The sequence below is a fragment of the Fundulus heteroclitus genome, chromosome 5 (genome assembly GCF_011125445.2).
Source record: "Fundulus heteroclitus isolate FHET01 chromosome 5, MU-UCD_Fhet_4.1, whole genome shotgun sequence".
Classification (NCBI taxonomy): domain Eukaryota; kingdom Metazoa; phylum Chordata; class Actinopteri; order Cyprinodontiformes; family Fundulidae; genus Fundulus; species Fundulus heteroclitus.
This window is the reverse complement of record NC_046365.1, coordinates 9,458,098-9,478,928: the sequence shown is the minus strand read 5'-3', so window position 1 is coordinate 9,478,928 and position 20,831 is coordinate 9,458,098. Positions and strand designations below refer to the sequence as shown.

General features: G+C 43.2%; 1 protein-coding gene across 1 annotated transcript; it reads left to right on the top strand.

Moving 5' to 3' along the window:
• The first annotated feature begins 1,139 nt into the window (after positions 1 to 1,139).
• Positions 1,140 to 20,820, top strand: LOC118563111. The gene is made up of 3 exons (XM_036136837.1): positions 1,140 to 2,128; positions 18,506 to 18,629; positions 18,765 to 20,820. Exons 1-3 carry the CDS (start codon positions 1,578 to 1,580, stop codon positions 18,996 to 18,998), a joined length of 909 nt encoding a protein of 302 aa, XP_035992730.1. The 5' UTR covers positions 1,140 to 1,577; the 3' UTR covers positions 18,999 to 20,820.
• Positions 20,821 to 20,831: the final 11 nt, after the last annotated feature.

Genomic DNA, 20,831 nt, shown 5'->3' with positions numbered 1-20,831 from the left:
GATCTATATTTATAGGTTTACTTTTATTTTATGTGGTCATTTAAATAAAAGTTGCAAATTTAAATCCCCCATCATCGAGAACAGGAACTATAAGATACTTTAAAGGAAACTAAAGCGGAAATGTTTTAGCTCAAAGGAACAGCAACATACATTAGTATTTAATTATATATCTTTTGTTACATATTTAAATCTATCTATCTATCTGTCTGTCTGTCTGGGCGATATGGCTTAAAAATAAAATCTCAGACTTTATTATACCAAATACAATTAATTGATTCTTTTTCATCCTTTTTGTTTCAGTAAATGTCATAAAAGAACTTATTTTAAGAACTTGCTTTTATGTCAAGCATTTTCTCTGGGAGTTGACTTGAATTCAAAGTGCAACTAAATACAAGATGGCGGCCCTGCCCATGTAAACAATGAAACTTAACTAAATGTTTGCTGCTAGTGGTATTGCACAATAAGCTAAGAACAGGCTTCACTTGCGTAGTTTCAAAGTAACTTAACAAATAGGTAAATAATAAATTAAAGTGCCTTGTATTGTGGTTAAAAAAAGGTTTTCTCTTTACAGCTGTTGTAACAGTGCAAATTTGCTGTGACCTCAAAACAACTCCACACATAGTTTGTAAACGGCTGGCAACAAAAGTGAGAACAAACATCAGCGAAAATGTCCAAACTATGCTTAAAGTTTCCATATATTGTGTGGCCACCATCATTTGCCAGCACGGGCTCTTAAAAGAGACTTGATGCAGTTCCTTGTATTGGAAACTTTTTGACCAACCTGTATAATCTGATTGAATTTGATTTTGGAAAGTGCCTGGAGATGACGTGTACCATGAATTGGTGCTATATAATGAAATAGAATTTCTTTGAAAAAGAGAATGTTGAAACAATTCAAAAGAAATGCTTCAATTGGCAACAAGTAATATATATATATATATATATATATATATATATATATATATATATATATATATATATATATATATATATATATATATATATATATATATATATATACACACACACATATATTACTCGAAACATTATTTACCAGATGTGCTCCATCAATCACATTGTTACAGCCACCAGAGGTCGCTGTACACCAGCATGTTGCCGGTGAGGGGAGATAACGGGAGAGGTGTGATGAACCCGGGATGCACACAGTCAGAATCATAAAAAGAGGGGAACACCTTGAGAGAGGCGCAGGCGAGCCGCCCCGGTGGCGACGTGCCGAGGAGGACCGGTGGCGAAGCGCAGCCCCGGGCCTGGGTGGCCCGTGTGTAGGGGCGAGCCAGCGTGCCGCAGGAATGTGTGCAGCCGAGAGGCACATGCTCGGACATTACTCTGTCTAGTGCTCTTGATCGTTTTTTAAGTCCTCTTTCAGAACAACTGCTGCGCCCACGGACGGAAACCCATAATTGGACGCGAGCCAATGACGCGCTGAAAATAACCAGGTTAGCGCACAGTACCGGTCCATTTTGGGGAGGGCCCAGCCAGCGTTAGGGCGCAGCACCATATATCACCTCCTTCCAGCAGTTTGGGAATATCCTACACGGATTTTTCGAGGCTTTAACATGGCAGTGGCACGCTGCCTTTCACCCCTTTTTACCCCGTCTTTCCAGAATGGAAACTGGATGACTGGACTGAGTGCGCACTGGGAATCTCACGGCGAGGAAACGCAGACGCTTTTTTTTTTTTTTTTTTTTTCCTCTGAAGAGGGGTGGGGTGGGGTAGGGGTCAGGAGAAGGGAGGATGGGACAAGGCGCGACACTGTTGCATGTTTTTTCTTCTTATTGGACATACGAGAGAAAAAAAAAAAGATGGGCCAGGGGTTGGACTGTCCCACTTTTCCCAAAAGACAATTCGCCCCTCACCCCCTCCCCCCTCCACCCCCAAAAGGGATAGTCTTGCACAGATTTGGGATGCGCGCAACACCAAGCGACCACCTATTAGTTGGGCGGCGGTGGCGCTGGAGCTGGTGCTGGACCGGTGAAGTTAAACTTCGCTTTGCGAAGACGCGACCTCCTGCGGGCAGACAGGCAGAGAGTCGTGCAGACAGCGGCACGGCCAGCCAGACGCGGCCCCCCCATTGGCTGCGGGATGCCGACACCTGTCCGGAGCACAGGTAAGCGCGCGCTCACACACACACACCGATAGGCAGCGCGTCACGGTGGGCATGCAAGGAGCAGCTCATGTCTCCGCGTTAGACGCCGAGTCCTGCAGGCTGGGGATTAGACGTGTCGGAGTTTCCTCCGTGGGACCGCTGAAGGTGTGTGTCAGAGGCTGGGTCTTTGCGGGCAAGGTGAGTCCTCACTTCATTCAACTGGCCTACAAAGTCCCAGTTTCTGGCTCACGAGCCCACCACGTCCAAGGCTAAACTCCTCAGACACGGATTTATGTAAAAAGAGAAAGAAACAGGGAACAGATGCAAGGAAAACAAAAACAGTGACGGGTTTAAATAAAAGCTAAACCTTAATCCAGCACAGAAAATATCGTTGCTTAAATAACGTATAAAGTAATTATATATCCAGTCGATGAAAAGAACAGTTTTGCAGGTCCAACGTGCCGTATTTTACTGATTCCCACGCACGTCCCCGAAAATTAAGCAACTTTAAAAGAAATGCACACACCCATTCAAAATTCATAATAAAAACGTTTATTTTAAATCTAGCACAAAAGCCGTCGTTGAATCAAATGAACCGGGTAGCCTCATCTAGATATTTTATTGTACTATTTGTAAGGATTTTTTTTTTTCTTTAACAAAAGGCTCATGTGCTGCTGAGGCTAAAATGATTTCTATCCCTTGCAGATTTACATGTAAAATTATTTTTAGCTTGAACCAATAAGTTTGTTTCTCATATGGAATGAGACAGACATCCCTGGAAAGACAATAAAAAAGATGTAAAAGTGTCGATAGAAAAACAGAACATAATTTATGCATTTTGATTAAAAAATTCTTCTTACCTTTCTCAATAAAGAACTGAAAAATAATTTACGACAACAATCAAACCCATCTTATAATCGCTTAGCAGCTTTTTGCAAGTTTCCACTGTTTTTTGTGTGTGGAGGATTTATCTTTGGTGATGACCTCCAAGTCTTTGAGGCTGGAATACCTTCTTACCATCACCCTAATCTTTAGCTCCCTCCAAAAACTCCAGGTTCCAGTCAGATTCTGGCTGGGCCACTTCAAAATGCTAATATTACTTATTCATTTATTTATTTGGGAATATGTATATGTAGAAAATGTAAAAAAAATATATATGGAGAGGGGTTTTTGTTTCATAAAATTGCTACACATATTTAAGGGGTGGGGAGAAGTAGGAACCAAGTCCAGTCAGAGGAAAGAGATTGGCAAAATGAAATAACTCTAAAGCTAAACCTTAGGAAAGCCAAAGGAGAATATAGCAACTTTCAAATGCAAATCTTGCCCGAAGGCGACACAGCTGCCAACAGTCATCTGTGCAGCACTTGATTAATTGCTGAAAAGAAGAAAAATGTTCCAGTAGGCCTGTATAAGCATCGGCTGTTGAATCAGGTCATTTAAGAAAACCAAAACCTGACGATCTAAATGAATCAAAAAGTTTTTTTTTGATTCATTTAGAAACTCATTCATTTAGAAGCAGACCAATTCAACTCTGAGTAGTTAACGTCACAGAGTTGAACACACGTCGCTGCGTCGACGATAAAAAAAAAAATCACTAAGTGCCTCTAACTGTTAAGTTGAACAAGCCCGTCGAGCAGTGGGGTGGTGGTGTGGGGGGGAGGTCTGGTTCGGAGGCTCGTTTCTATATCTGTCCTGACCCCGGCATGCCGCACATACCTCGCTAATGAATTCAGCATCCTGACACTAGATGCTTTATGTAATTAATAGAGCGCAGGGCCAGGGTGGCATCTCCGTGCTGCCGGTGACACATAGGTGAGACATTCGCTGAAGTACGGGATTCTTATTTTTAAAAACACAAGGCGGGCACAGGCGTGTTTCTACAGCCCACCTAAAACAGCCGTGTAAATGAAACAGGACCCCCCCCCCCCCGCCCCCTGCCCCCCACCACCACCCGCCCCAACTGACAGCACAAAAGCAGGGATGTGTCACCTTCTGATTTAGCAGAGCTGTTAATACTGACCACCACGAGTCACTTTAGGTGATGTATAACACAGCGGTGGCAGGTCATCTGTCTTTAAAAGCCGGCTATTGCTTGAGTCCACGCTGAGCTGCTGTGGACAGAAGTCTGTGGAAAGTTGACCCTGCTTCTAATTGAATTCCTCAACAGCAACATCCTGATGCTTATTAACAGTCGTACGCACGCGCCACATTTGGCGCTTTTTTTTCCTCTGCCGCGGTGGGGAGCAGGCTCTGAAACGGTTGTCAAACTTCTCGGTCCTCCGACGTAGGTCCGGAAAAAAACCCCGGTGGCACGTCGCAGAGAGAGCATTTTAAAACCAGAAGTAGATTAAAGAGCGCCGGCGGGAGCCGTACGCGAATGCGAGCCTGGTTTGAATAAAGCAGCGCGGCTGCAGGGAGCTCTGGGATGGTCACCAAGTCCGCTGATTAAAAATTGTGATATTAAACAGCGCTGGCTGCCGCTGCTGCCGCCTGCCAAGCCGCTTCTCAGTGGCATTCTCACATTGTTTAAAAGGCCCGAACGGACTCATCTTAACCACTTGCTGCGCGGCGTTGCCTCCCCCGCCCCTCTCTCCGTCCGATCGTATTCTTTAACTAGTGGTTCTGGGGGCGCTTAAGATCCACTTTAAATAGTCCAGAGTGGGTTTGGTTTGTTAAACGCGGACGCAGGGAGCATCGTATAGAGAGAGCGCCGAAAGGCTTGTGTGTTTACTTCTCCCGTGAAAAGCACACGGCGCGTTCCTTCTGGGAAATTCTGCTCTGAACCCGTTCAACTCCCCCCCCCCCCCCTGTTAAAAACGTCACTGCAAACGGCAATAAAACCCTGCCATTATAAATATACAATTCACAAACGCTGGAAAGCAAGCTACGTTGCTCCCCCCCCCCCTCCACCTCCCTTTTCTCTTTTATTGAAACACACCAGCCAACCTCTGCCAAAAAGGGTCAATCCTCACACGTTGTGGTCACTTTCCTCCACTTCGACTTAACAAGATAACCGGAGCCATGCTCAAAATCACGTTTGACAAGCCGGCAAGCGATGCTGTTTGATCTCAAAAGATTGGAATGAGAGACAAATGCTAGTTTAGGCAAGGAGGGAGAGAGAGAGAAAAGAAAAGGCAGCAAGAAAAGTGAGGGACTTTTAGGGGCAGCTGTGTTTTATTAACCCAGTCATAATGCCCCTAAAAATCCTTATTGCTCTTGCAATGGTCAACAAGGCTCCTGTTGCAACATGCCGAGGATCTCTGAGCAACACGCCGGGACGTGTCGTGCCGCAGGGCTAAGAAGCAATTAGGTCCTTATAAAAGGGTCACCGACGTCACTCCCAGAGATTTTTTAGCTAATCATAGAAGTCACCGGGTTTATCGGATAACAGAACACATGTGAGGAGGGACGGGAACTTTTCATCAAACGCTGGCGAAGACGAACTTGGAGTTGTAACTGTTTGCAAAATAGTGTGTGTGTGTGTGTGTTTGTGGGGGGTGGGGGGTGGGGGGGTGGACAACTAGCATCTCTCTACAAACTGTGCACATATTTCTCTCTGGCGGTGCTGACTTGTGTTGTCATTACATATCTGCTGAAGTCACCCCGGTTTAGTATTAATATGCAGGCGGGTGAGCCGACGCGCTGTGTCCTTCTGCGTTTTGACATTGCCGTAAAGGTACCAGGGGAGACGCTCCGAGACAGAGACACAAAGGAAGATTCTGAAAAGTAGGGTCTCTGCTGGCAAGCAGTCGGCGCCGAGCCAAGCTGCTCCAGTACGCCAGCAGCAGAGAAATGCAGGCCGAACACATTGACGGGACAGCGGAGAGGCAGGAGGCAGAGAGGAGGGGAAGACTGAGACGCAAGCGGGCCTTTTGGAGGACTCAACTCCAGACCTGGGTGTGGTGTAAGTGGGCCGCCATGGCTGGAGAGCGGGTGGCGTGGAGGTCTAGATGTTGGTGAATGAGTCATCAGAGGGAGCCTATCCAGTTGAGTCTCCCTACGGAACGGCTGCTCCTGGAGGAAGGAAGAATCCTCTTCACGGACAGGCGGAGAGGGCGTGAGGGAAAGTGCGGAGGATGACTCAGGGCCATGGACCACATGCCGACGAAGAGGGGAGGGAGGAATTACTCATCAGAGCATGTGGAATCTCATACGGCTATCACAGGACAAACAGCGTGCTTCCCCCAAGGCTCGGCCGCCATCGGTCCCCGAACATCTCGCTCGGCACCAGCCAGGAACGGGGGGGTCGGGGAGTGGGGGGGCACTAGGCGAGTCTTGGGGACAGCTTTTTAACTTCTTTCATAAAAGTAGGGTCCCTCCCAGTTTGAGGGCAACGTGGAGCGTCATACGGCACAAACATTGATAATTGGACCTTTTGGTGAAGCTGAACGCGCTCCAGTTGCATTGAGTCACACTAAATTCCCCTCAAAAACTCCAGCTCTTGTGACTGATGAGTATATCTAGGAAATACTGCATCACTATCTTACAAAAACATTTGAATTTCAACGGAGCTTTATAGTTTAGCCGAGAGGCATGAGGACTGAGCAGGGCAGCTACGGTCATTTCCTATTGTTCCAAATAAGGCAATACGGACAAAAGTATATAATCAAAGATGCTTAAGTAAAGAGGAAGTGGAGATGACTTTATAAGCATATATGACCGACACAGAGTGACGTTTGAAGGCTTCCTTTCTTTAGCTCTTCAGCTTACACTGTCGTGTCTGTGTAAAACCATATTGGAAGAGATGAATGTGCCTCCACAATGAGCTTGTGGAGGATAAAGTTGTACAGAGCGATGACAAGACAGTCAATATAGGCAACAGGGCTACTCGCATGACATGCACAGGGTCTTCTCTCTGTCTGCTTCTGATTCAGCAGCTGAATCAGTAGAAGTCCTTGGTGTAAAATGGGTGCAGAAAGAGGAATTATCCAATATGTGCTCGACAAAATGAACAAAGAGGATAAAGTGAACAGAAAGTCCCTGTGCCTTAGACATAATCTACTCCCACCGTTGGTTAAGCAAATGTGAGCTCTATGTAGGACTACATGTTGTGCCAAAACGTAGATGTATTCTTAGAAATGCATATTCTGCAAAGGAAAAGGGGGGAGGGGGGGGGGGAGTATGCCACTTTGGCTTGACTTAGACAGGTGAAATGGGCACACCCAGAGCACCAGCTCATACCCTCCTCTTAGAAGTGGCGCCGCCGTCCCAGTCCTAACAGTTGCCATTAGGGTGTGGGCTGACAGGGCTCCAACACCAGGAGAACCACTCAAATCCAGAGCAAACAACCCAGACAAAAGCTACACAACAAGAAAAACTGGAGCAGACCTTCCCCTTAGTGGATCCGTCCTTCAGCCCTCGTTAACCCCCCCCAGCCTGCTTTTGGCCAATCAGACAGTGACACCAACTGCTGATACACCAGAAGTTAACGGAGGGGAATATAATCACTTATTTTAAGATTCAGTCAGTAATTTCTAACTAAAGTATCTAGAGAGCCATAGAAAGACCATTTTAGCGCTGACAACATTCCTTCTTCACCTTACAAGCCAGAATAGTGGGGCAGATGTTACGACTGATGCTTTGCTGCAAGAAAGTCCTGGGTTTAAATTAAGAGCTGAAACAATTAATCGGATTAATCGTGATTAATCGTGATTAATCGTTTTTTTTAAATAATAGCCAACTCATTTAGTAATCGAATCGAATCATTAACTGGATTCTGCAGACTCTAAAATATGTCATTTTCTGGAAGAACAACCCAACTCAGAGCAGTAACTAAGCCAGGAATGTTCAGAAAATACATACATTTCGCATAAAAGATGAAAATCCTTCTTTTCTGTAAATATGCTCAGTCCAGAAGAACTCCTCAAGTGGCTTAGTTTAAACTTCCCCTGGTTCAAGTTCTGTTAAAAAGTATTAATCCTAAAATAGTACACAGATTAAAGAATTGGCAAAATAATAGTTGCAGTCCTAGTTTTATTGTCTGTTGTTGCTGTTTTGATCGACAGACAGACAGATGCATAATTAACAGCTGCAGCCATAGTTTAAATCCCAGTCAAGTGGAGTTTGCATGTTCTTCCTGTGTATTTGTGGGTCCTGTTTGAGTACTTCCTCTCGTACAAAAACATGGCCCTTGTCTTTGAGTTTGTGCATACTTGGTTGTTTGTCCTGTGTTTCTTTGTATTGCCCTGTGATGCACTGGTGACCTGTAACCTAGAACCTTTCACCCACTGAGCACAGGACAAAGGTACCAGGTACATTATTGGTACTCTTGGTTGCAGTATTTTAACTCGAGTTTTGGTCAGTTCCAATGACAGCGAGAGGTCTAATAAATTCATCATTTGGTTCCATCCTTTATAAAGTTGTTGACCAACTCAACAACAGTCTTAACACTTGTCACAGAGAGCATTTCATATGTCTTGTTGACAGTAAACTCCTGCCACAGAGCAGCCTTGCTTCTGGCTCAGGCTCAGGATTTTAACGTCAGTAGATGCTCTGTGGGTAAATAAAAATGAACACCATCAGAACCTGCCTTGTGGCTCGTAAGCGTGCCTCGTGATGTCTTCAGTCATGGAAAATTATCTCCTTAAGTCTTAAGATTTAACTTCCTGGTCTTGATTGTTTTTACTAGCCAACTGTGCTTGTACTTTTCTCGAAATGCCACGCTGTTTTAAGGACAGTACACCTGACTGGCTGTAGGAGACACAACCTGCGATGACTGACGGATTCACAGTTCGGACTGAGCCGTGGCCTCCTCGTATCACTGGTATCTAGAAATACATTTGCACTAACTTAAAAATACAGGATAAAACGCATCCAGTGTCCATTTATATTTGGAACAGCTCTTTAAGTTTTAAATACGGGACAATTCTGCTTATTAAGGAACGGTTGGCAACCCCAGCTGCAGCTGAATAAGTCGATATCCCTTTGCTAACAGCCCATTTTAGAGTTTAAGGTGATGTACATCTAGCTATGTAATAAAGGAAGATCTCAAATTTAATGACTGGGGAAAAGACCCTATATTTTGCTACTGATATCGAACTGCTTCTAAATGTAGTAGTCAGGATTAGCGCTAGAAGCACATAGATCCCTCCATCTGATTGCACGTAAAGCTAAGAAAAACCAGCAGATAAATGTAGCATTTGCATTTAATATTTTTTTTTTGGTACATTTGCTTTAGCTTGTGGTGCTAAAAGAGATTTCCTGCTCGCGGTGTTGAGTCCCTTTGATTGTACAGAGACGCAGATGTTTTCCCTGCAACCCTTTTCAGACGTTACCGCTGTCTCCACACGCAAAGGCGTTGCTCAAGTCGACGTGGTGGACGAGCATCACTGGTGTAAAAGCGAGCTTATCGGGTTCCAAGCCTCGTGAAGTAAACGCTCGGAGAGAGCGACTCCAGTTGAGAAGATCTGGAAAATGCACGGAAAATGTCAAAATTAATGCTACACATGACTTGGGCTAGAGGAGGAGGAGGAAGGGGGGGGGGGGTTCTTTGTCTTTCACACTCAGATCAGAATGAGATCTTTGGCCTCACAGGGTCACAACCGTGCACAAGATCACGTGAGACTAAGTGCCCTTAGCCAGACCTCTCGTTGTTTGCTTGTTGTGGAATAGCTTGCAGGTTTTCTGCACACTTCTGCACACTTACAGCCGTGCAGCATCTGTTTGTCTTCGCGACTGAGTTTGAACACAGGAAAGCAGCGGGCCTCCCCAAAGAGGGCAGATGTGTTGTTTGAGATCATTTGCTGCGGCGCGAGGAGTGGCGCAGAAGTCGTGAGCTGCTCCTCCACCTGGGCTGATCCTGCGTGAAAACTTGTTTCTTTGCCCACCTGTAGTGAGAGACTTTTTTCCAGTTGTTTGCTGGCTGCTTGTTGCCAACAGCGCTTTTTTTGGCAGCTCCCAGCAGCGCTTGCATCTTTGCATTGCAAAATCAGTTGGAGGGCTGTGCTCGGATCGGCGTTTGTGCGCCCCGGTGTTGAGAAACCGTGAGCTCCGAGGGGCGATTGGCAGATGTGTGTTTGATGCTTCAGATACAGTCGTGCCAGCGAAGGTGCGTTCAAGAGTGTTTGTATAAAAGGGGCGAGGAAAAGCGAGTCTTTGTTTTGGCAGAGCGTTTGCTTGCCAAAGAAGTGGATCCTCGGCCAAAAGCTCACCAAACAAACCTGAGGCGTCGAGTGTTTTATCCATTCAAGCTCTTCACGAGTCAAAATGAGAAGGAGGCCATTTTTACCCTCCACGCTATCCTCTCTGCTGCATTTTGTTTGAGCTGAGAGGAATACCAGTGAGCTGTGGTGGTTTTGTGTGCTTTTAAATTTGACCAAAAGCTGCAGATTTCTTCACATCGAGGCTTCTGAGATTTCAGAGAAGGGAAAAGGAACTGAACTCCGTAGCTTGGTTCTAATAAACTAAGTTGGCTCTAAAGAACATCATCAGCTTCATCTTGACACAGAACGACTGAAATTAGCACCATTTTTTATATTTCACGGGGGTTTTAAATACAAGAGACTGAAAAGACCAATTTGTCTTTGCTATTTTTCAAAATGGCTAAGACAAGAAAACATGTCAGTTAAGCTACATGTATTCCCCTAATTTGAAAGCAAAAATCTAATCATTTTGTTCTGTGTTGTATCTTTCCAATAATGCGGTGGTTTAATTTTGAGGGAAAAGATAGTTTTTAGTCGTGCATATGTGTGTATGGTTCCCATGCGGCTTCCTTTAAATTAGTTAGGAGATACGATTCCAACCATTTTAAATTTTCCTAATAACTGAGCTCTGACTTCTTTCCTCGTTTTAGCCAGACTAACATGGTACCAAAAGAACGGTTTGGGACCATTAACCATTAACTATTTCCATAAAATCCCTTGTTATTGATTTTACGGATTACTTCTTAACATAATAAACATAATCTCTCTGTGAATATGAGCATGTTGACACAATTAGATTTAAGTCAATCTCATCCAGCAGAATCTTTTTCTATTTGTTTTTTTAAGGGAGCTGATTGGTTGTCAGGTGATCTGTTTATTTATTTTTTTTGTCTTGTTGCTTATGTTAATATACAGTGCTTTAGAGCTTCAAAGTCAAATGTCAAAGATGTAAAGCCTTTAAGATGTGAGTCTGGTTCAGTACGCTAAAGGCTCAAACTTTACCGTTACGATACTAATCCTGCTTCTTGGTGCTGCCCCCTGCTGCTCTGGAGTGTAGAAAAATAAAATGATCGAACACCCATCCCTGTCGAGAAACTTCAAAAAGTCAAGGCGATGAATTCATGGGGCCGCTCTATTTATATAGCACTTTGGTCAAAGTGCGCTGTGGTTCCGCTGTTCAGTTTGGTTTACCCGCGGGGCAGAAATACTCCCTCAATAGGGATTTTCTGGCAGCACAATCTGTCCTGTGTTTAAAGGCTTCAGTGGCATATTTGTTTTTACCAAAAATATCAAACTAAAGATTTGAATCTAATCGGGGACACAGCAGAGCGTCATGGCCGCACTCGTGTTTTCCTCAGTCTGCTGCGGCTGAGCTGGATTTCTTTCATCGCTGTCTGAGCCAACGTCCCCCAGTCCGGAGGGCCTCTGAGCCAAGCTTGGCTCTGAAGATATTACAAAAAAAGATGGGAAACCCCATCTTTCCCCAGACCTTCTTCTAATTCAGAGAAGAGGTTTTCCGCTTCTATCGAAACTGTCACTGGAAGTTATTCAAGCCAGTGGAAAAACATGAGTTGCCGCTTCTTATTTTGTCTTTCGGGGTCGTAACGCTGGCAGCATCACCAGTCACCGGGATACAGTCTTGCCTCGTTTTGTATCATTGTAGCCTTTGCAAATGATACAGGCACAAATACCCTGCGTGTGTGTGTGTGTGTGTGTGTGTGTGTGTGTGTGTGTGTGTGTGTGTGTGTGTGTGTGTGTGTGTGTGTGTGTGTGTGTTAAATTAGGGGTAGTTTTTTGTGTTGTGGTGAGAGTGATGAGAGCCGCATTGTGACAGGCAGGCCTCAAGAGCTTTCTTTGAGCTTCCTTATTTCATGAGTTTGTGGTTGTCTGACTGGATGACTGAAATACTAACGCATACATTTACATCTCAAATCTTTTTATATATATTCAGTTAACACACTATTTTAAGCAAACTTTGTTTTTTTTCATTGTAAACATTGGATTCTTCATGCCACATTGCTAGCATTGATTACATCGCTATACCTTCTTAACATTAAGTACTGCACTAGCTTGTTAAGTGTCCATAATTGTGTCATAATTGTAATTTCTTAATGGAGACTACAAAACCACAAACTGCCTGAAAAAGCCAGTGAATATTAGTTTATCCACCCAATGACTTAATTTCCCAATTTCATAAAAAACACCTACTTTATGAAGTTTTTATTATTTTCATTTGCAAATATTTTTAACAGTAAACTTTCTGCTAGGGTATTGCTCTCTAAGATGTTGCTTAGGGGATGAGGAAAGGCAAACACATTGAACCTTTTTTAAATTTCAAAAAGGTAAAAAAATAAAACAACTACTCCAGAAATTTTGATTGGAGAAAGCTTCCTGGATGGGAAGCGAAGCATCTTCAGCTTCAGAATAGAAGTCCAGTTGTTTAATTTTTTTAACAATTTTTGGATTGATCATGACTAATAATCTTCACCAACCTTTTTCAATTTACAACCACAGCCATTAATGTATTTTCAACACAAAGTCGCATCTGGATTTAGCCTTCCTGGGCAGATTTGTAGAAACTCCTTTTGCTGCTGTTGTAGCCTCAAGTCTTTTGTCTCTGTCAGGCCTCCACATCTCCAGATGGAAATCAGTGTCCATTATTTTTTTTCAAAGTAGCTCAAGTATAGATTGGATGGAAACAATCTTTGAATTTGTTTTAGCAAAACTAAAGTCTGCTTTGATGTTTTGCTTTAATCCACTCCATTCGCCCCCGTGTCAAGTCCGTGTCAAGTCCTATACACACATATATATATATATATATATATATATATATATATATATATATATATATATATATATATATATATATATATATATATATATATGTATGTATGTATGTATGTATGTATGTATGTATATATATATATATATATATATATATATATATATACATACTTACATACATACATACATACATACATACCAATTATCTGGTCCGTGCTGAAGAAAAACATCCCCCCAGCATGATGCTGCCACTGCCATGTTTTACAGTGTTTATGATACATTTGGTGATGTGCAGTGTTGATTTTTCACAGAGCTTTGTATCTAGGCCATAAAGTTCCCCTTTAGTCTTGTCTGACTAGAACACCTCCAGAGTTACTGGGAACATCTTGGGTGCTTCTCTGATGGATACCCACCTTGTCCAGCCTGATAGTTTAGGTGGATAGCCGTGTGTTGGTAGGTTGGCAGCTGTGCCAGATGTTTTCTCTTGACAGATGATGGATTAAACTTCAATCAGTGAAATGTTAAAAGCTTGGGATAATGTTTCATAACTTAACTTGTTAAGCTTGAAACTTCTCCACAACTTCAGTGCTGACCTGTCTGCTTTGTTCCTCTGTCTCCATGATGATGCTTGTTCATTAATGTTCTCTATCAAACCTCTGAAGCCTCCACATAACAGCTGGGTTTATACTGGACTAAATTGTGCACAGGTGGAGTCTGCTAATTAAGTGACTTGTGAGGGGAATTGGCCGCTCAGTGAGTAGTTTTGCGAGGCACTGAAAACACCGAAGTAAACTACTCAGTCAAGCAGTTGGCTGTGTGTATTTAGTCACATTACACCACCGGGCAAGTTAACCATTAAGGTGTGGGCAGACAGCACTGCAAACAACTGCAGACAAAAAGTGAGAGACTGAAAAACTGGAGCAGACATTTTTTTCCACGGATTTTCACCAGCACCCAATTTCCTTTAGTTAATGACAATGAGACCCCCCCCCCCCCCCGACCTGTTTTCTGATGGTCAGCCTGTGAGGCATTTAGCTTTTGGCAGGGCTGAAATCAAAAAGCACGTGGGGCAATCAGCCCTCACTTATTTCTGACAGAAATGATCTCCTCTCATTTAAACCCAGAAATTATTAATGAGATAATGCTGTTTTCCTCTCTGTACATCTGAAACTGATTGTATCTGGAGCTCAAACTCGTTCTGCTGTCACTTAAAATTGTTGTAATTATTTAGTGTTGCAAAAAACCACATAAGTATGAGTCTTCCAAAAAAGTTCAAAAACAAAACCACTGGACTTTTTTCCGAAGTTTGAAGACGTTTCGCTTCCCATCCAGAAAGCTTTCTCAATTCAAAATGTCTGGAGTAATGTGGAGCTCCAGGTTTTATAGTACTGCCCAACAAAGGCCTTGTTATGGCTTAGATAACATGCAAATTGAACCGAAACAGGTCCACCCCCTTAGTAATCTGGAAGTCGTTAAGGTCATTACGCCTGCAAATAGCGTACCGCGAGCGAGTTACGCTGATCGGCCGCATATGAAGGATGTTTTCTTCAAGACTGCCAAGGAGAAATGTGTGCACTGGGTACACCGGTGCGGTTGGCCTACATATGTAGCAAGCATTTTGTTGGAGGAAAGGGCCCAACCGAAGAACATTCTGACCCAATTCCAGCGACATCAAGTAGTGAATAGGTAAGAGTATTTTGGTGGCCGACATGTTAATAAAGTAGCGCCTGCTACCATGATAGCATACAGGCTATCATGGTAGCAGGCGCTAACATGATACCCTGCTACCAGGATAGCTTACTCAAAAACATTTCAAATAAGACAAACTTTAAACATATACCGATCCCTGGACGGTGATTACAAACAAAAAAACGTCCGACGACGCCATGACCGCCGCGCTGGAAAAAAAAACAAAGCTTACCTTTCGATCAACTGGGCCAGTTTTCCAGTCTTTTTAAGCCCTCGACACTCAAGCCATCGTTTGAGCTGAAGGTTGGTGTGTTCTTCGAATTAATCAGAAACTGGTCCCCGCCTCTGCAATGGGGAGTCGTTAGGGTCGTTATTGGCCTGGTTTACAGGAGAGATGTTTTGATCACCTGCATGGGGGTGAGGATTGAGGTGATAATTGGAAGAATCAACACTATAGCTGTGTTGTAAGTTTTTTAGAGTTTCAAGCCATCTGTCTTGTTTGTCCAAAATGTGAACATTTTGGTCCTCAAAAGAGTGTCTTTGTCCTTAAGGTGTAGGTGGACAGCAGAGTCTTGTCCTGAGGAAGTAGCTCTCCTGTGTTGAGCCATGCGTCTGTGGAGAGGTTGTTTGGTTTCTCCAATATAAAGATCAGAACATTGAGGAAGCTTTCTGGATGGGAAGCGAAACGTCTTCAAACGTCGGAAAAAAGTCCAGTTGTTTTGTTTTGTTTTGTAACTTTTTTGGAGTGACCATGACCTGGATGACTGAGAATCTTCACCAAAATATGAGTCAGTTTTACGAGGCCCTGTATGGGTGTGCTGAGATTTGATCACCAGACCTTGCAATATTTGAACGCCTCGGTAATTGTTGTCTCAGGAAAGTCTGTCAAGCTATCCACCTGTTCTCTGGTGGAGCGAGCTATTATTAGAGGCCCGTAAAAGAAGGTGAGAGCTTTAAGCTCGGCTTCCTGTTATAGCTGTGTTTCAGGAGTTTTGAAGCAGAATAGCGACAGACATACTATTAATCTGTCATTAAATGGGACTTTGAGATTTAATAACGAGTTCATCAATAGAGCAAGTGATTTAGATAGTATCCAGCTCACAAAGCTGGATAATACATTGAAGGAGTGGAGTGTTTGACTGTTTGGTGATTTATTGCTGGTTTCCAGTAGTTGTATTGAATGGCCAAATAATTTCAGTCTCCGATAGAGAATGGAGGCATAAAATGTTCTTCTTGAGGACTGAAGATGCCAACTATAATATGTTTACAGAAATAGACAGGTGGAGTTAAGGTTTGTTTTGTAGGGCTAATATTGTTTAGTTGTCTCTCATTAAACATTTTAAACTTATAACTATGTCCAGACATCTTTTTTGGACCAAAAGCTTCGTCTTCTCACATGGCTGAGTATTGAAGTCACAAGGTAACAGGGGGAGAAAAGGACAAGAGAAAAGAGATGGGAATAAGGGTGCTCAAGGATGGCTAAGGAAAGAGAAAATTATAGGTTGGTTGCAGCAGCAGCAACAGAAAACATTTGACACTGCTTGATATTTGTCGTGGGTCCCCTTTGGTTGTAAGAGAGCTAAATGGGTGGTTGGTGCATCTGTCAAAGTGCATGCACAGACCACTGATTAAAGCTCGAGACCAGATAATATCTTCCACAAAAAAGACCTGGCTAAGAGGGCCCATAACTGCACCGTATGAGTTGGATTTTAACCGATCGGCCAGTGGTCATCGTAGATGATTAATTAGCGGTCTGGACGGGAAGAAACAAGTTGTGACTGCAGCTGGGAGCAACTGCTGTGTGAGGACTGGGCCACCTGTGAATACTTTGAGACTGACCCAGGGCCCTTCGTAGGACCCCCATTACATTCAGTAGAGATAGAATAATAATGGGCTTTCTCCAAAGACCCCCAGTAAAACAAACAAACAAACAAACAAAAAAGCTGGCTACACTTGTCCCAACTCGTTTTTGAAAATGAGTTGATAGTTGGGACTGAAAAGTTGTTAATAAAAATACATTTATCTTCACCCAGCAGCTGGTTTTTATACCTGATGCTTGCTTCTTGTTATGCTTGTTGCTGGTCCTCCAAGATGGGTCGTTGGGGATATTTTGTGACAGCATTGCAACAAACGAATCGCTAACCGTTAGCCACTAACCCTGCTAAAGTGGGGATCTGCTTCATAGTTTGCTAAACCTAAAGGCTATTTTACAGTCGTTGATGAATCTGAACTGCGTTTTGCCTTCTCTAGTCCAAAATCTAAAATGCTTAGATTGGTAAAACTCGACCTGGATTATTCAGTTCAGTTTGCTTATATTCTTATTTACTCCACAGATTTAAACTCTGTTCTACCTGAAACATGAATAGAAACAATTTAATAGGCAAAAATTGTAATTTTTTTTAAGTGACATTTTAAGGTGTCCTCTTAATTAGCGGCACTTGAGAATTAGGTTAAATAACAGACAATATAGACAGGTCAAAACTGGACTGAAATATTCTACCCTGATTACAGATCCTTTAAACCACAGTTTATTGTGCAGAACGAAAGGGGTGAATTTCAGGTTTTAGAGAAAATGTTGCTAAAATCTCACTCCAGTATTGTGTATCGTCTCGTCATGTGAGCTGGATGCATCGTCGCATCCGTTAGCATCTACAGGCCCATTTCCGTTCTGACTGACCAAACCACTTAAGCACAATGATACAGCAGTATAACTCAGCTATCAAAAATAGTTGCTGAGTTATTTTTTTTTTTATTTGTCTCTCGCATGCTGTAATTTAAGCCGCACACTAAATTTAAACAGGCTGCAGCACAGCTGTAAGACCGATGCGGCCTCCTTACCGTACAGTCCGGGAAATGGTGTCAATCTTCTCTTGGCAAGGCAGAAAGGAAGCGTGTTTCCTAAAAAAAAAACGCTGAGCTATTGCTCTGAGATTTCTGTAAGCTTCCAAAGAACTACTTCACGTCCAATGGTGAACGCGTGTAACGCCTTCCCTGGAAGGATACAATCTGGAGAAAAGGAGCATGACAGTTTGGATCTGTCACATCTCGGCGCGGTTCATGCCGATGCATTAGATATGCACGGCACGGAGGAAGCCCCATAGGGAAAAAAGCTGAGGATTCACGTGCAGGCCTCCCTAAAGGTATCACTTTTATTTGGATTCGAGACACGATTGGGGTCATTTCCATCCCTGTCAGCCTCACACAGACACAGAAACACTGACGCAACACTGATACTCTGTTTTCTGCTTCTGGCTAAATTTTAATCTGTAGGTTTAGGCGACTGCTGCCTTTGTCTGTATGAAGCACAGGGAAGACAAAGCTGTTTTAAAGAAGGCGAAATTAATGGCAGCGGTCCTCATTCTGCCAGCAGAGCCTTAGCAGCTCTTTCAGCTGTTTCATAAATCAACCGGTTAAAAGACAAATACACATAGGAGAATAAACAGTCCCTCTTTTTCTCAAGGCTGCTTGGGAGGATGAAGCTGGGGGAGTAATAGGGTGATGGAGTTAGGAGGATCAGCTTGGCTTAACTTTGTCAGTGCACCAAATTCCCCTCAGTCGCTATCCCACTGTCCGCGCTCCCTCCACCGATCCGTAATAAGCGGCTCCCAAACAAAGTGCAAAGCTAAGTTTGGCTTTGAAAGCTTTAAGAGAAAGGCTTCTTAAAGAATATTTACTGAGAACCAGACAGTTCCTTACATGGTACATAGTATAGTTAGTATTCTTAACATGTTTACGCTTGTTTTAAAAAAAAAAAAAAGCTAATTCGGTCTTTTTCTCTCACTAGTGTCAATGTGAGCGATGTGAGGGCCATAATATCGACAGAGCCCGTTTACATGCACAGAGGGAATCAGATGGCTTGGGAAATCAGATCTAACTCGTTTACATGCAGTCCAGAAGTGCTTTACCTGGTGGTTATGACGAGGAAGATGGTGCACTGAGTTCTTGAAATAAAGATCTGCATTCCTATGTTTCCTCCCATCCAGGAGTTGGAGGACGTTAATCATTTCCAAGCTAACATAAGATTTGTCCCGTTGTCTCTTCAGCAGTGGGTCTTTGCTGATTTCTTACATGTCCTGCTGCTATTTGCCATGATTGCTGACGTACTCGAGAGATCGGATAACCCTGGAAAAATTGGACTACAATTTTTTGTGCATGTAAACGAGCTGCATTTTCTTTGTTGTAAAGGAAAAGTCAGTGGTCTGTGCCCACTCTTGAGTCACCCAGTGACTGTTATATTCAGCCTGTATGTATTGAGCTTTTATTTCTATCTGTGTTAAAACGGTTTAAAAGCTTACTAACAAACAGCAAATATTAATGACAGCACATGCTGCTGATTTTCCCTGTCTTTCACTTATTTCTATTGTCTCGTTGTGGGTGCTTTGCCTTTAAACCAGTGGAATTGCCAGCCTGATTGGTGGCGGGGTCGCCAATCAGTTAAGGCTATTCCAAGGAAAATTGTATACATACATATGAGCCTTTGGGATGATTTAGATTTTTTTTTGTCATGGGGCCCAAAATTTGTGATGCTGATTGGTGGTGTAACACACAATTATTTGGTTGAGAAGAAAAAGAAGTTTTTATGCAGAGCTGATATGCGAGACTATCGGTTAATATTTGTAGAACCAATGAATTTTTGGGATTTAAGTTGAACCAAGTTATCTACTGTCCCTGATCTGAGAATATCGTGGATTGGGCCTCCGTCCTCCTCTCTTATTCTAAATCTGAGAACGCTCTGACCCCTGTGTACCGAGAGTAGGACACTTAGTACTTACATATACCACATAGAAGCCTAGTTTAAAGGAAAAAAAAGGTAAAATATCTCTTTCAAATGTTTTCACTACTCTTAAAAGCCATACATTGTAGAATGTAGAGATGATGCTAGATTTAGTCCTTTTTCCTGGAAAGAAACAACTGATACACTTTTAAATCCCTCAAAACCGTACCTTAAATATAATCAGCCCAAAAAGTTCAACATAATTCTGTCTATGTCTATGGTTATCGAGCTATGAGGGAGTTATTGCTTGCATGCAGGATGCTTCTCTGGGACTGTTTTGAAAGGACATCGGGTCAGAAAAGTCATTTTCTTGTTAGTTTTCACCTGAGCTATTTAAATCCAGGAGCAGACGACACACAGACGATCACCGTGTTGAGATCTAGTGATTTTCAAGTTGAAATCCGATCTCGCTCTCTTTCTCTGCATCTGTGTGGTTGGTTGATATTGTGGTGAAATCCCGTTGGAAACGAATAAACAGCAACTTAACCATCCGAGGCCGCAACGACCACCGGTGAGCCTGGTGGATCACAGTATCAGTGCAAGCGCTTCTTTTTAAAAAGTTGATAAAAGCAGACTGTTCTCCGGCCGAAGCTGTAGCCCCAGACCATATATGTTGGAATGCAGAGCAGCCTGTTGCTCAGGGACCCAGTCATTGACTGGAACCGCAGCGAGGATGGGGTTTGTGACTGCAGGGGTTTGGGACAACGGCGCAGAAATGCTGACATAGTTGATTCTGGGACCAAGAGCTCTGGTCCACAACAAGCTCTTCAATAGAACAGAAACGCCACTCTAAGTTTGGAAATGCGGGTGGCTTTTTTTTTTTTTTTTTTTTTTTTTGGGGCACTTTCTACTCTTAGCTTCACGCTGCAGGAGATGAAGTAGAAAAACCTTGGTAATATAGCCCAAAGAGCATCCCCCCCTTCATGTGCATGCATGCTTGCACATAAAGAGCAAAACTGGTCCTGTTCTTCTTTCTGCTTCAGAGTAACAAACCTGTGCCCTTGATTCATTTATCTGTGAAAACAGGCAAATATATTTATATAACTGTTATATATAATAGGCCAAAATATCTGCGATGAAGCGGCGAGTTTATCTTCTTAACTTCCTCGTGAGTTCATGTTAAAAGCTGCCAGTCATGTCTGCCCAGAGCCAAAATGTAAAGGGGGAACCAGCGAAGTCGGAGCGAGGCTTCCACTTTCAGATTTATAGCCACAGGGTCACCAGTGGAAGTGGAGCCGGAGCGGAGTGGTGCAGAACTCTCCTCCCCCCCTTCCAGCCCTCCTTCGCCTTCCCCCGCTCCACACTGGGTGTACATCCAGGTGAACATGTTCACCTG

Coding starts and splice junctions, on each gene's coding strand:
- LOC118563111 (XM_036136837.1), top strand. CDS start 1,578: ATGGCAGTGGCACGCTGCCTTTCACCCCTTTTTACCCCGTCTTTCCAG. Junction 2,129..18,505: donor GACACCTGTCCGGAGCACAG/GTAAGCGCGCGC, acceptor TTCTCTCACTAG/TGTCAATGTGAGCGATGTGA. Junction 18,630..18,764: donor GTCCAGAAGTGCTTTACCTG/GTGGTTATGACG, acceptor TTGTCTCTTCAG/CAGTGGGTCTTTGCTGATTT.